The sequence below is a fragment of the Orussus abietinus genome, unplaced genomic scaffold, assembly GCF_000612105.2.
Source record: "Orussus abietinus isolate OABI.00-Male unplaced genomic scaffold, Oabi_2.0 scaffold13, whole genome shotgun sequence".
Classification (NCBI taxonomy): Eukaryota; Metazoa; Arthropoda; class Insecta; order Hymenoptera; family Orussidae; genus Orussus; species Orussus abietinus.
The window spans coordinates 1,473,458-1,486,736 of NW_019394887.1; the positions used below are offsets into that span (position 1 = coordinate 1,473,458).

General features: G+C 49.5%; 1 protein-coding gene across 1 annotated transcript; it reads left to right on the forward strand.

Moving 5' to 3' along the window:
• The first annotated feature begins 9,876 nt into the window (after positions 1–9,876).
• Positions 9,877–13,168, forward strand: LOC105696515 (homeobox protein engrailed-1a-like). Its single transcript, XM_012419053.1, has 2 exons — positions 9,877–10,477; positions 12,655–13,168. Exons 1-2 carry the CDS (start codon positions 9,877–9,879, stop codon positions 13,002–13,004), a joined length of 951 nt encoding a protein of 316 aa, XP_012274476.1. The 3' UTR covers positions 13,005–13,168.
• Positions 13,169–13,279: the final 111 nt, after the last annotated feature.

Genomic DNA, 13,279 nt, shown 5'->3' on the forward strand with positions numbered 1-13,279 from the left:
TCGGGGAAGGACGCGGGGCAGTTTGCGAACTCGCGTGTGCTTAAAGACTCGCGAGGTTGGTCCTTCCGTCGATTAAAGAAATACGTTCGCGAAACTTGAGGAGAGAGTGGACGGACATAAGTAGAAAATTGGCGGAGGTCGGCGCGAGGTGCCACCAGAAAATTGTTACGATTATCGATGCCGCGTAGTGATACGCGCATGGGAACGCCATGCCCACCACGAGTGAGGTTATGTCACCGTGCACGATCCCAGGTACCCTCGAAAAAATATCCACTCTCGAATATTATTAAAGTCTCGAAAAAAAATCTGAAAGTACCTGCAATCATGCATAATTTAAGTAACAATATATATATATATATATATATATGACGTTTTGGAATGATCGGACACTTTTAACCCCTTAACTCATGCACTCGAGTTAATTCGAGCGGCGTTGTATTTTATGCTACTATAATTTTTCACCCTCGAATAAAATCCAGAATTTTCTTTCTTTGCCAAGAAAACGTTCTAGTGTTTTTTTTTTACATATAAAAAAAAATTGATTTCTTTGGCCGGTTCTTTTAAAAAAATCTGCGCGTTAAGGGGTGAAGAAACCTAACCTACAAATCCCGCGAAGGGATCCGCGGGTTGAGAACCCCTCGTCGACGTGTGTGGTCCGTTCTGGCGGCGAGGTGCCGACACTCGGGGTTTCCCCTTCCTCCCTTACGTTTTCTTCTTGTTCCCGGCATGGCCGTGTTCCCTTTCTCCCCCGCCCTCGGCCGGACCGCGCTTCATCGGGTATAGAGCGGCGCTCGGGACGAATCTACTTTAGGGGCCCGCGGTCCCCCGCCCCCGCCCCACGGAGGTGGACTTACGCCCCCCCAACCTGGCCCACCTCGCATTCGGGACTTCTTATTATGGGCCACTTAATCCTCCCCCTTTCGCCCGGCCGGGAGACGATCGGCGCGATGGGCCCCACGTTCCGGAACGGGCCTTCCGCCTCCACCCCCTACTGGACTAACAATGAGGGGGCATCTTTAAAATGTGAATTCTGTCTTTGGTTTTAGGGAAAAAATTATTCATTTGGTGAACGCGTGGAATTGGGCCTTACACGTTGGGCCCTTACAATCCGGTGGATTGTCTTCATGAATGCATTTAATTGTTATTTATATCGAGAGTTACCCACCCCCTTGTTTTCCTTGTCAAAATCGGAACAATCGGAGCTTTTCGAAATGGGCCCGAAAAAGGCCCAGGAAAATCGGAGGGGGTTTAAAGATGTCAACTTGACTCTCGATTTTATCTAAGTGTGGAGTTAACGCACTCGTAAGTTTCTCGCGAGGGGCCCTTTCGAAATTCGGGCCCGTTTTCACGCGGCCGCTAAAAAGGGGCCCGGCACATTTCCGAGGGCCCCGGAAAAAAGGTCCCAGAGGCGGCTGGGAATGCGAGCGTCTTAACAAGGTGGGCTTTTTTACGGGTCCGCGAGGATAATTGGGCCGATTTACATAGATTCGTGGGCCCCCTCGGAAGCCAGGGGAATCGGGCCCCGGCACGGCCGGCTCGTTAAGGCCGTTCGCAATAAGCGCGGCGGGGCCTTATGCCTCGCGAGAGCCGCCTCGGAGTAAATCATTTTCGTCCGCGACGCTCGCGAGTCGCGCCTTATAAACGCGCCTTTAACGACGGGGCCGCTCGCGAGATGGCGGAACCCGTTTGCGGCCGATCGTTACTCGATCCATTTTCGAGACGGCTCCGTTAGGGCACCTTACCAGGAGTTGCCCTTAGGGGAGGCCTCCCTTAACCCCTTAACGCAGAGATTTCAAAAAAAAAACCGGCCAAGAAAAATCAATTTTTTTTAATCTGAAAAATAACACTAGAACATCGTCTTGGCAAAAGAATAAAATTCTTGATTATATTCGAGGGTGAAAAATTATAGTAGTATAGTATTTTTTTTATGTAAAAAATAACACTAGGACATCGTCTTGGCAAAAGAATAAAATTCTGGATTATATACGAGGGTGAAAAATAGTAGCATAAAATACAACGCCGCTCGAATTATCTCGCGCGCACAAATTAAGGGGTTAAGGCGGGACGAAAGTGGCATCCGAGGGGTCAATCGTTTAAGCAACTTTCCTCCGAACTGGATGTACCGAATCGCGTGAAACTTTATAACATAAATATGTAGGCCCTAAGGAAGGTCCCTGCCCTCGTGGAATTTCAAATTTTCATTGAAAAACTGTAAAGGTGTTTGTGAAGAAATTTTGTAAATATATCTCATGAGGGTCGGGGCCTTTATTTGGTGGAATACTCTTTAAAAAAAAATTGTCGCGTTCTTTGGAAGCGTAGTTTCGGATCGATGAAAGCAAAATCGGGCCCGAGGGGTCCGCGATGCACAAAGCGAAGGGGCCCATTGTGGAGGGCCCAGTCCTGGTAGTCGTGGAAGGGTTTGTTTATCCTGGGTCCGTTGTTCCCCGTGACCAATTTGCCCGTCGGGGGTCTCTTCTTTTTGGGCCCCGGAGATGGAACCTGGACGTCGATCCGCAGGTCCCCGAAACCGCTTTTGCCAACAGGTAGCTCGCCAGGTAGGGCCCAGCCCGGGCGGGGCCTTGGCGAATCCGCCGATCGGGCCCCGAAGAAATGGCACTTCTCTTGCCGAACGGGGGGTCCGACTCGGCTAATCTGATTCCCCGTGACTGAGTTGTCAAATCGCCCGTCAGGATGCTGTGACAGTTCGTGAGGCCCCGTAAGGCCCGGGAAAAGTCAACGAGGCCCAGAAACCCAGCGGAACGGACCCCGGCCGCGTTTACCCCCGTATTTACCCTATGGTGGATTATCCGGCTCAAAAAGTCAGAATTTCTGTTTACGAAACATTGGGATTTTCTCGAAAGGCCCCGATCCTCGCTCGTTAGGCCCAGAAATATCCCGGGCCCGAATTTCCACGGTGCAGTTTTTCAGACTGCACCTTGGGGCCGATTTTCCCGGCGAAAGTGTGAGAACGATCTTCCACGGTCTCCTTCTGGAAGCTCCAAAATAAATGGTGGAACTTGAAAATCATCCCCTAGAAAAAGAATGGCATGATTTAACAATTATTTATTTAAGCCAAGGTGCCATTCGAAGAAACATTTCTTTGGTCCAGTGGCGCTTTTCCTTTTCGTCTCGGGGCGTTCCTTCCTTCCGGGCAACTTTTTTCCCACCCCCTTAATTTTCCACCTATGCGCACTTTACCGCCGCGGAGAGCGTTTTTCCGCCCCGGTTTGACCCCCAGGTCGGGCTTTCACCGGGTAGATGAATTGCACAGGCCATAGAGCACGATGATTCCCCTAATCCAGTTTCTAAAGACTCTCGGCCACCGCCACCCTCCTCGAGGCAGAGACCCACCCCGTAAATCACCCCCTCTTTCGCGAGTTATCTCTCTCGCCATAATCTCGTGATAACCTTCCGAATGATTAAGTCCATCCAATTTGTAGAACGGTTTTATCAATATTTTCGGGTTTTATATATGTAAGGAGTGACCCTTCCGTGTCACATCGCTCCCTTTCTCGCACTTTGGTTTCCTCTTTCGGTGCACGCGCCCTCGCGCTATCTCCCTCTCTCTCGCTCCCCCCGCTAGTCCGCTCGCTCCGTCTCGCTCGCTCTCGTTGCGTCCGCCGTATCTCCCTGCCCGCGCTTGTACACGTCTCGAATAACGTTCACCCGGTACATGCGAAGATAACCGCACCCCAGGGACTCCTCTTATAAGCCGTTCTAACACGATGGGGAACCGCAAAGCGTTTCGTACTGATTTATCGGCACGGGAAAGTGATGCACGGCCGAGTCCACCTTGTGGATAAGGCTACTCGCGAAACTCTACTCCGGGAACGCCCAGTCGTTTCCTCGGCAAGGATCGAATCGATCGCGCGTAGATCCTCCGAGATCGGATGCTGATCCCGACTTTGCCTCCTTTGCATCTTGCCTTTCCATCCTGCCGAGAAAATCCCGTATTTCGGCCGGAAATCATGGGAGTTAAGGTGGAAGGAAAGTGCCCTCCGAGGAAGCAATTGGTTATGTCACTTTTTTCAAAATACACCGTATCGAATCGTTTGGAGTCTTATTACGGGAAAACTCGAGACTTGAGGAAGGTCTTCACTACCATGAAATTACTCCTTTATCACAGAAAATTATACAATTGATAAAGGAAATTTAAAGGAATGAAAGCTCACCTTAAGGCGATTTCAAAGTGCCGTCCGAGGGATCGAATCTTCTCTTAATCGATTGATTTTTTTTATCATGTATATATATGGAAACCAGGTCCTGGCAGTCGTGAAATTTAATTTCTTTTTTTTTAATGCAAAAAAGGGTAAAGGGAGGAATTTTAAGAAATTTAATTTTTGGCGTGCTAGGACTTTCTCCTTGGGTATAAATGACCCAGTTACCGTTTAAGAGTTGAAAGTAGGGTTCACTTAGAGATCTGCCGTCCTGATTTTTAAGAGCGTCCCCAGGGAGAGGATTTTCTTCTACGCAGGATAATACCTGCAGGTGAAATCCTCGGAAATCGGTCCGTCTCGAAAACGCGATTCGTTCCGTCCGGATTTAGAGTTACCCAGGTATGCCATTTTCAAAACCAAAGCGAATTTCCCTTTCGGGCCGCTTTTCAAAATATTTGGACGGTGGGAGGTATTGTGTCACGGCGAGGAATCGTGAACAATCTGATTTGAAAAGTAGTAAGAACAAACCTGACGTACATACTTGATAACAATTCACCAAGAGTGGATAAATGAATACAAGAGGGTACAAAAATAATTGACAAAGTAAGAAATAAATTAAAATGATAAATTCCTCCTCTAGCCCGTTCTACCTAACCTCAATTGATTTTTCTTCGACGCCCGTCAAGTAAAACCAAGGCGGAATTTCTTTTCGTTGTGAGACGCCATTTTTTCCGGCCACTTTCTAGGGCGCTTCTTTCTTCCCCAGGAGTGCCTCCTGGACGTTAACGGTCCATTTTTCTTCGCTATCTCCTGGATAAGGAATCTCCCCCCATTTTGACAGGACCGATCCGCATTTCCGTTCCAGTTCCCAAAGGATCCGCCCAAGGACTCGGGATTTTCCTCGCCCCGGCCGGATACCTGAAAGGTGGGCTCCGACAATCGGAGGAAAGCGTCCTGTTTCGAAAACACGATTCGTTCCGTCTGGATTTTTATCGACACCAGTGTCTGCCGGTTTTACATGTCAAAAGAGAGACCGCGATTTCGTCACGGTCCAAGTCCTGGTCCTTTTCACGGTCCGTCGGGGCGATTTCCTCTTCGGCGTTCCGTCGCTTTCCGCGAGTCCTGCATCTTCCTGGGAGATTGTATAAAAATTAGAATTTGTAATAAATTCAGAAAAAGACAGAGATAACAAAAAATTGTGACAGTGGTTAGGAAATCGCTATGGAAGAGGACTTGGGCATCCGTCGCTTTTCGCGAGTCCTTCGAACCCGTGTCCTGGATCTTCCTGAGAGATTGTCTAAAAATTAGAATTTGTAATAAATTCAGAAAAAGACATAGAGATAACAAAAAAATTGTGACAGTGATTAGGAAATCGCTATGGAAGAGGACCTCGGCATCCGTCGCTTTTCGCGAGTCCTTCGAACCCGTGTCCTGCATCTTCCTGGGAGAATGTCTAAAAATTAGAATTTGTAATAAATTCAGAAAAACACAGAGATAACAAAAAATTGTGACAGTGATTAGGAAATCGCTATGGAAGAGGACTTCGGCATCCGTCGCTTTTCGCGAGTCCTTCGAACTCGTGTCCTGGATCTTCCTGAGAGATTGTCTAAAAATTAGAATTTGTAATAAATTCAGAAAAAGACATAGAGATAACAAAAAAATTGTGACAGTGATTAGGAAATCGCTATGGAAGAGGACCTCGGGATTCCGTCGCTCGCCGTTCGTTCTTCAAATCCCAAGTAACTCGTCTAGAAGCTTCTCATATAAAACGAATCCTAATTTTTATTAGGATTCGTAGCAAAATCATAATGCAGAAGATATAAAAAGAATCCAATCAACGTAAACGGCTGCAAGATTGAAATCTCACGTGAAATTTTGTCAGAACCTTCGGTGCATTCGCAGAACAAAATATCACGCATAATCAGAGCTTGTAGACATACATACATTTAATGTATCACGCATAATATCCCGGTCGAAGGAAACCGCGTAATGCCGAGAGCGACGATAAGAGGAAAGGAAAAGGAAAGAAAAAAAAAGTCGCCGCCCGGAATTTCCCAGGGCAGGAAAATCGGGTAATCGGAGGGTGGCGATAAGGCCCCCAGCACGAAGGGGGTATTTTTTCCGGATAATCTCACGAAGCTCGATCTGCGGTAGGTCGGGCGAATCGATAGCGGAATCCTATCGAGAGTGTCGGGCCCGTGGCTTCCGCTCCTCGGTCCTCGACAAAGCGAATAAACCGACGGGGACCGTAGCACGCGAGATAGCGTGCCGGAGCGCGAGGGGGCGGGGCGTCCCGCCCACTTCCCCTCCGCCGCGCCGCGGGCGGGGATAGCGCGGCGCCGACTGGCCTGCGCGCAGCCCGGGGGCGGGGCTTACGTTAATTATTCTAAATAAGTCGTCGGGCCGCGAGCGCTGATTGTATGGGGGTTTACGGAGCCATAAATAGAACCCGTTTACAAATCACGCGCTCCGTAGCGATCGGTCCGATCGTTGACAATCGTGACCCCGACTCTCTTATCGAGTCGGTTGCCTGGTTTATTCTAATTGAAAAAAGAAAAAAGAAAAAGAAAAAAGAACTTCCCTCTGGACTGGACTAACGGAGTTAATGGGATCCGGTCCCATTGCTGGGCAAATTGAAAGAGGGGGGATGTCGGAAGGATATCGAGTCGATTACTACCACTCGCTATCGTGGACTCGGTGTTAGTTGCGATGGTAATTCCCAAGTTTTTATTCCTCGGAAGTTTACCTTTCCGGGAGCGGTCTCGGACGTGATCCTAGACGTGAGTGTTTTATAAACAACTGGAATGGTTGTTTCATTCCCGTGGTAGAATCCAAAAAACCAAACCTGACGACCCATCGAAACCTCCGGACCTCCTCTCGTATTTCATAAATAACATAAGGATATTTTTTATAAATTATTAACTGTCCATCGAAAACTGTCCAAACTGCAAATAACAAAGTGGAAAATTTCCTGCTGGATTTCCCGACGAAATAGTTGAGCAGCTAAATAAACGGGATAAAAATGAAAAGTTAAGAAGCGAAGGAAAACTTAACGATGAAATATGTAGGATGAAGATTTTTTATTGGAAAGAGGTAAAACGTGGGAATAATTTCCTCGATCGCGGGACGAAAGAATTCCCCGGATAAATAAATAAGAGAAGAACAAATGATAAGGCGGAAAATTATTCATTGGAAGTGGGCGCATAACCTCACTTTTTATAACCACTTCTTGTCAGCCCCTTTGGTGGGGAGTTTGGGGCGTTAACCGCCTGGAGGAGTGTTATCGACGGATAGACACGTTATCGTTATTTATGGCCTCTATCACTATTATTGTTCTTGCACGAACCGGGTACCTGCTAACCGAGTAAGTGCGCTTAACGAGGCACTTTGTTCGAGGCTCGTTAAGTCGATTTCGCAACAATGCACGCAAAGTCGGTTTAGATTGCAGGTGTCGAGGCGCAGGTACGGATATCTGGTTATCAGTCTTATCAGAGGGATTTGCCCGTTGGGCATTCTCAAGAAAAAAAAAGAAAAAAAAATCCGAGATCGCAGAAGATCGGCCACTTCGACTGGTAATGAGAGAAATCCTCCCAGGGAATGAAATTACAGTCTTACGGTTTCGTGGAAAACGTCGAGGGGGAGTGGACCTCGTTATCGGGACGGTAATTACGGTTATCGTCGCGCAGGTGATCGATATCTCTCGGGGAGGGAAAATAACTCTGGATTTTTTTTTCGGATAAGAGTATCGCTGGAATAATATTCTGGCGCCGAGATGACTCTTTTGATTTTCCGATAATATATACATATAGAAATAGTAGCAGGAATTATTTACTCGCTAGTTACGGACACGCGAGTTCCGATAACTCGGCTTGAGGTCCCCATCGATACGGACATTTTCTTAAAAAATAATATCCACCCTATTTAGGCAACGAGGATATGTATATAGAACATTTGGTTCATTATTGCGTGCACGGGCTCGGGAATCTCGCCCGTACGGCGGGAGAGCTCCGCAGGAAACGCGTTGAAGTACTTTGCAGATGCTTAGAGATAACCTACGAGATTGAAAACCTTGTCATGCAAAACGCTAGGCGTTTAGTTGTAGATATTTTCTTTTTTGACTAAAGGTAGGGTTCGATGAAGGTTGAATTCGTCCCTGAAAGATTGGCGGAGGCGCCACGCCTCCTTCTAATTTCCCGTTCGGTCCCTCCTTTCGACCTCCGACCACCTCCACCTCGAACAGCTGCCAACCGACGGTTGAACCTTCCCGAACCTCTTCGGATGCCTCGAAGATCGCTAATAACGAGACGAGACAATTAGAACATAAACGGCGCGTCCGTTGAGTACCCGCCAATAGGTCGTTCCGACCTCCTACAACTCATTTTATCATCCTCGATAAAGTGTTAAGGTGACCATGATAATAAAATATGAAAATATTAAAATGCCCAGCGTCGAAATATCAAATCATTAAAATATCAAGGTATCGACAATCGTGGGAGAAAAAGGGCAAAATCCCTAACGATTCATCATTTCTGACATCTGCGGCGGAATCGCCGCGGAATTCCGCGATTATCGGACAAATCCCCGCATCTGCCAGTCCCCGGATAATACACTCGTCCGTCTCGGTTGAAAGTACCTCCCAGCGAGAAGAAAAGAGGGTACACAAGGTTCGGGTGAATTTTTGTATGAAGCAATTCCGTCCGCTCGCGCCGATAAAATCCGTAGAGAACGAGAGAGAGAGAGAGAACTAAACGAAAAGGGAATAAACGTTGACAGGAAGAGAGAGAGAGGCGCTGCAGAGTCAGCAAAGAGGGGAGGGTTCCGTTTGCGAAGTGTAAGAAACGAATTAGCAGTCGGCTACCCTGGAGGGGACGTGGATAGGAGCGAAGGTTGGATCGTACTGAGCCGTCCCGGAGTGGGCGTGGGCGTGGATGGGCGGAGCGAGGCGGGGGGCGTGGCGCGCGCCGCGGGTAGGCGGGTGGAAGGGGAAGGCGTGCCGCCAGCGTTCCTTCCACCGTCGTCCCGAGCACAGGGCCAAAAGCCAGAAGAGATATCTCGAGCAAACTCGAGGGAGCCCGATCCGGACGCGTTTTCCGCAGGCGGAGAGATCGAGGCTCCCTCGGGAAGGAGACCGGAGTACCTTCCTCGCGCGCCTCGGGACTGGGAATCGATATCCTTCCATCGGTCCTCGGAGCGGCAGGTGGTGGGGGGTTCCCCCTCCCCTGGCGCGGTTCTCCAGGGGTGGGGAGGGAGCTCCGCAGCCGAGAGGGACAGCGGCCCAGGGGCGGAGACTTCGGCAGGAGCGTTAATAGAGATACAATCGAGGGTGTCTAGTGCACTGCACTCTTGGCCGGCGTAGGAGGAGTGAAGGGGGAGGGGGTAAGTACGGAGCCCAGATCCCTAGTTTAGACATCACCCACCGACGGATGGACAACCAGTCGGACCCGTCACGGCACTCGCTCGAGTACTCGGAAACCCTGGGAAAACCTTAGCCGGACCCTCGGTCCGGACGGGGACTCCTGGTGCACCTCGATCGGCGACCCGGTGGAGGGCAAAGGTATCCTGACCTTGGGGCCTCTTCGGGACCCCGACCGACCTTCCACCCCACTCCGGGGAGCTGTGCCAAGTTCCCTGGAAGAGTGTCGGACGTCATCTTCGGGGGTCAAGGGGACATGCCGAGGTGATCCGTCTTTCCCTGGGGAGGAAGAAGACGTCGCGGAACATGAGCGTGGCGATGGTGACCATGGACTCGTATGGCCTTCGTCTGGGTGTCGGGCATCACCCTGGACGCTGCGCGGCGTCCTCGCAGGAGCACCGCGACATCCCCCAGGCTGGACCCTCGACCGAGTCCTCGCTTCGCTTCAGCGTGGTCAACATCCTCAGGCCGGACTTCGGCAGGGAGGCCATCCTCGGCAGGACCTCCGGGAAGCGGGGATTCTATCCCGGGATCCCCTCCTCTAGAACCCAGACCCTGACCTTCCCCAGGGACCTCGGCTTGCCGGCCTCCAGACTCTCGCCCCGACTCGCTTCTGCCGGGTCCCCTGGACAGAGGGAGAGAGACAGGGACACCTTCTCCACCCACTCGGGACTCGCGTCGCCACTTCGGAGACATGGACTCAGCAGGAGCGGGAGCTTGGAGAGTCTTGCCAGTAATCGCAGCTCCGTCACTGGCAGCTCCGGCACCGGGGCTCCCTCCACCGTTGGGGCGGAATCCATCAGCGGGGACAGCACTTCAGGATGTGTCGGACAGAACACCCCTGCCGGACAGAGCCTCTGGCCGGCGTGGGTTTATTGCACCAGATACTCCGACAGACCCTCTTCCGGTAAGGATGATAAATTAATCAACAAATCCTGTTTATTTTTCCATAAGGACCGTATGGTACCGTCTTGGTTGCCTGGCAACGGTTCCGGTAAAGATGATAAATTAACCAACAAATCCTGTTTATTTTTCCATAAGGATTGTATGTCATTTCTTGGTTGCCTGGCAACGAGTCCCTGATAGTCCGCGTTCTTTTTGTGGTTGTCGGAGTAGGACTCGTTAAGGTTAATTTTTTTAGGCTTCTTCGGCTATTTGGGGCAATATTTGAGGGAATGGAGGTGAGGCTTGAGTTTTGGTGCGAGGAGTATGATTTGATGTGGTTATCCGGGAATCGATTTAAATCCTTATGGACTCCTGATTGAGTTCCTTGCCTCGCGTGATGCTTGGCGTGACTCGGGAACCCTTTGAGAGATCTAGGGCGAAACGTACGTTGTATGTTTAGTATTCCTGGTTATTATTCCCCATGTAGAGCGGTTACTGCCACCTGATCGACTTCATTAGACTGGACGAACTTTATTACCCGAATTGTATGTCCAGTTTGGTCGTTGTAGAAAATTGTCTATGTGTTTTTCCTTTTTACTTGGGTAAAACGGATCGTGCCAATGCAATGAAAACTCGAAGGAATTAAAAGCTTAAAAAAAAATCCATGTTTAAAAAGGCGAATCGTCGAACTGTAGATGGTGAAGAGTAACCAGCATCCCAAAATCAGTGTAAGTCCGGTTGGGGCATTTTAACGATACAGTCGCTGATAATACACCTAATGCACCCTCAATTACCCACAACCCATTAAGTGCAAGACAACTCAAAATCATCTGGAGAAGGTGAATTGTCGCACTTGAGTCCTTTGACGGTAAAGAGTATCCAGCATCCCAAAATCGGCACAAGTCCACGTGTCGCGGGCGCATCTCGATGACTCCTCTCATAACTCCGGGTGGGGCATCTCAATGATGAATTCGCTGATAATGCACCTAAAGCACCCATTTATCACCGAAATTAAGTGCAAAATAACTCAAAATTATCTGGAAAAGGTGAATTCTCGCACTTAATGCCTTTGACGGTAGAGTACCCAGCATCCCAAAATCGTCACAAGTCCACGTGTCACGGGCGCATCTCGATGACTCCTCTCCCCCGTGGTTTCATACCTCGTAAAAGGTAATCTCCTCGTTTGTCGGGCGTGCTTGCGTTAAGAGTCACCCGGGGTAATTACAACGGGCTCGGGATTACGCGAGCCTCGGCCCGGGGATAACTTCCCGGCGGTGTCATCGCGCGTGATAAATCGATTCTAAACGGCGGAGACGCGCCGATGGAAAATAATCCCTCGTGTCGGTGGTCGCGTCCGCTACCGGGAAAAGAGACGGGGTTACTCGCGGGTTAATTACGGAATAAAGAACCAGCCCCGTCCCCACGGTTCCGCGGCCGCTTTGTCCGCGCCGGCTTTCAATAATTCAGCCTCGTTTAAGTGGCCCCGTCGTCCGGCACTCCGTGCAGGAACTCGGCGATGAATCCTTCGAGTTCCGACCGAGTGGCGGCCTTAATGTTTTAACGAACTCCGTTATAACGCCCCGGGAATAATTCCCGTAGACGGCGAGGACGACTTTTCTCTTCTGCGACTGCCGGGTCCTTGGACTACCCCCGGTCTATAACGAGAACCTCGCAGAGGGGAGGAATAACCCTTTTTTATCCTCTTCCTTTTCGCTGGACGGGAAAAAGAAGTTCCCCACCTAGGAGACGGGTTGTCCTTAAGGTGATGAGAAAGACGTCGAAGAGGTTTTGTTTATGAAACTTTTCTCCAAACTCGGTTTACCGAATAGTCTGACACTTTACAACGTGAACAGGGAGGCTATAAGGGAGGTCCTGAAACTCGTGAAATTTCAATTCTTTTCAAATTTTTTTATAGGTATTTTAAATATCGTTTGTAAAAAATAAAATTTCAGGAGTTTTAGAACCTACCTTAGGGTCTCTATATTCACGATTTAAAGTATGAAACGATTTGAGCTTTCACATCCCCTTAAGGTCGGCTCGAACGCCGGATAAACATTGGGGCATCTTGTAAATGGGAGCAATTTCTAAATTTTCTATTAATAAATTAATATCAATTTCCGACGATCGAATGCGACGATGGAATCTTTGTTGCTTTCTATGGGGAGTTTATGGAACATATTTTTTCTTTTCTGTCTCCAGGACCTCGAACCAGGAGAGTGAAGCGGTCGCAGCCAGCGGGGGAAAAGAGCAGCTCCTCCGAGGAGAAGAGGCCCAGGACGGCGTTCAACGCGGAGCAGCTGGCGAGGCTGAAGAGAGAGTTTGCAGAAAATCGGTACTTGACAGAGAGGAGGCGACAACAACTCTCGCAAGACTTGGGCTTGAACGAGGCGCAGATCAAGATCTGGTTCCAAAATAAAAGGGCGAAGATAAAAAAGGCCAGTGGCCAGAAGAACCCTTTGGCGTTGCAGCTGATGGCGCAGGGTCTGTACAACCACTCGACGGTGCCCGTGGACGAGGACGGCGAGGAGATCGTACCCGGCAAGGCCTAGGAAGACTCATCGGGGTAGTAACGAAACAACCGATCTCTGCAAAGCCGAAGGTTCTCCAAATCTGGAACTCTGCTAAACCTAACAAGGTTCTCCAAACCTGGAGCAAAATTCTACGAAGTCTAAGAAAATTCTCCAAAATGACTGCGAAGCCATGGAACCCTGCAAACACCAAGAAGGTTCCCCAGGGTTATGACGGAACCACGTTCCCTGGTATCGTGGGAACCGAGTCGTCCCGACATGGCGATGCCTGGTCCCCGTCTGGTAGTAACGAACCA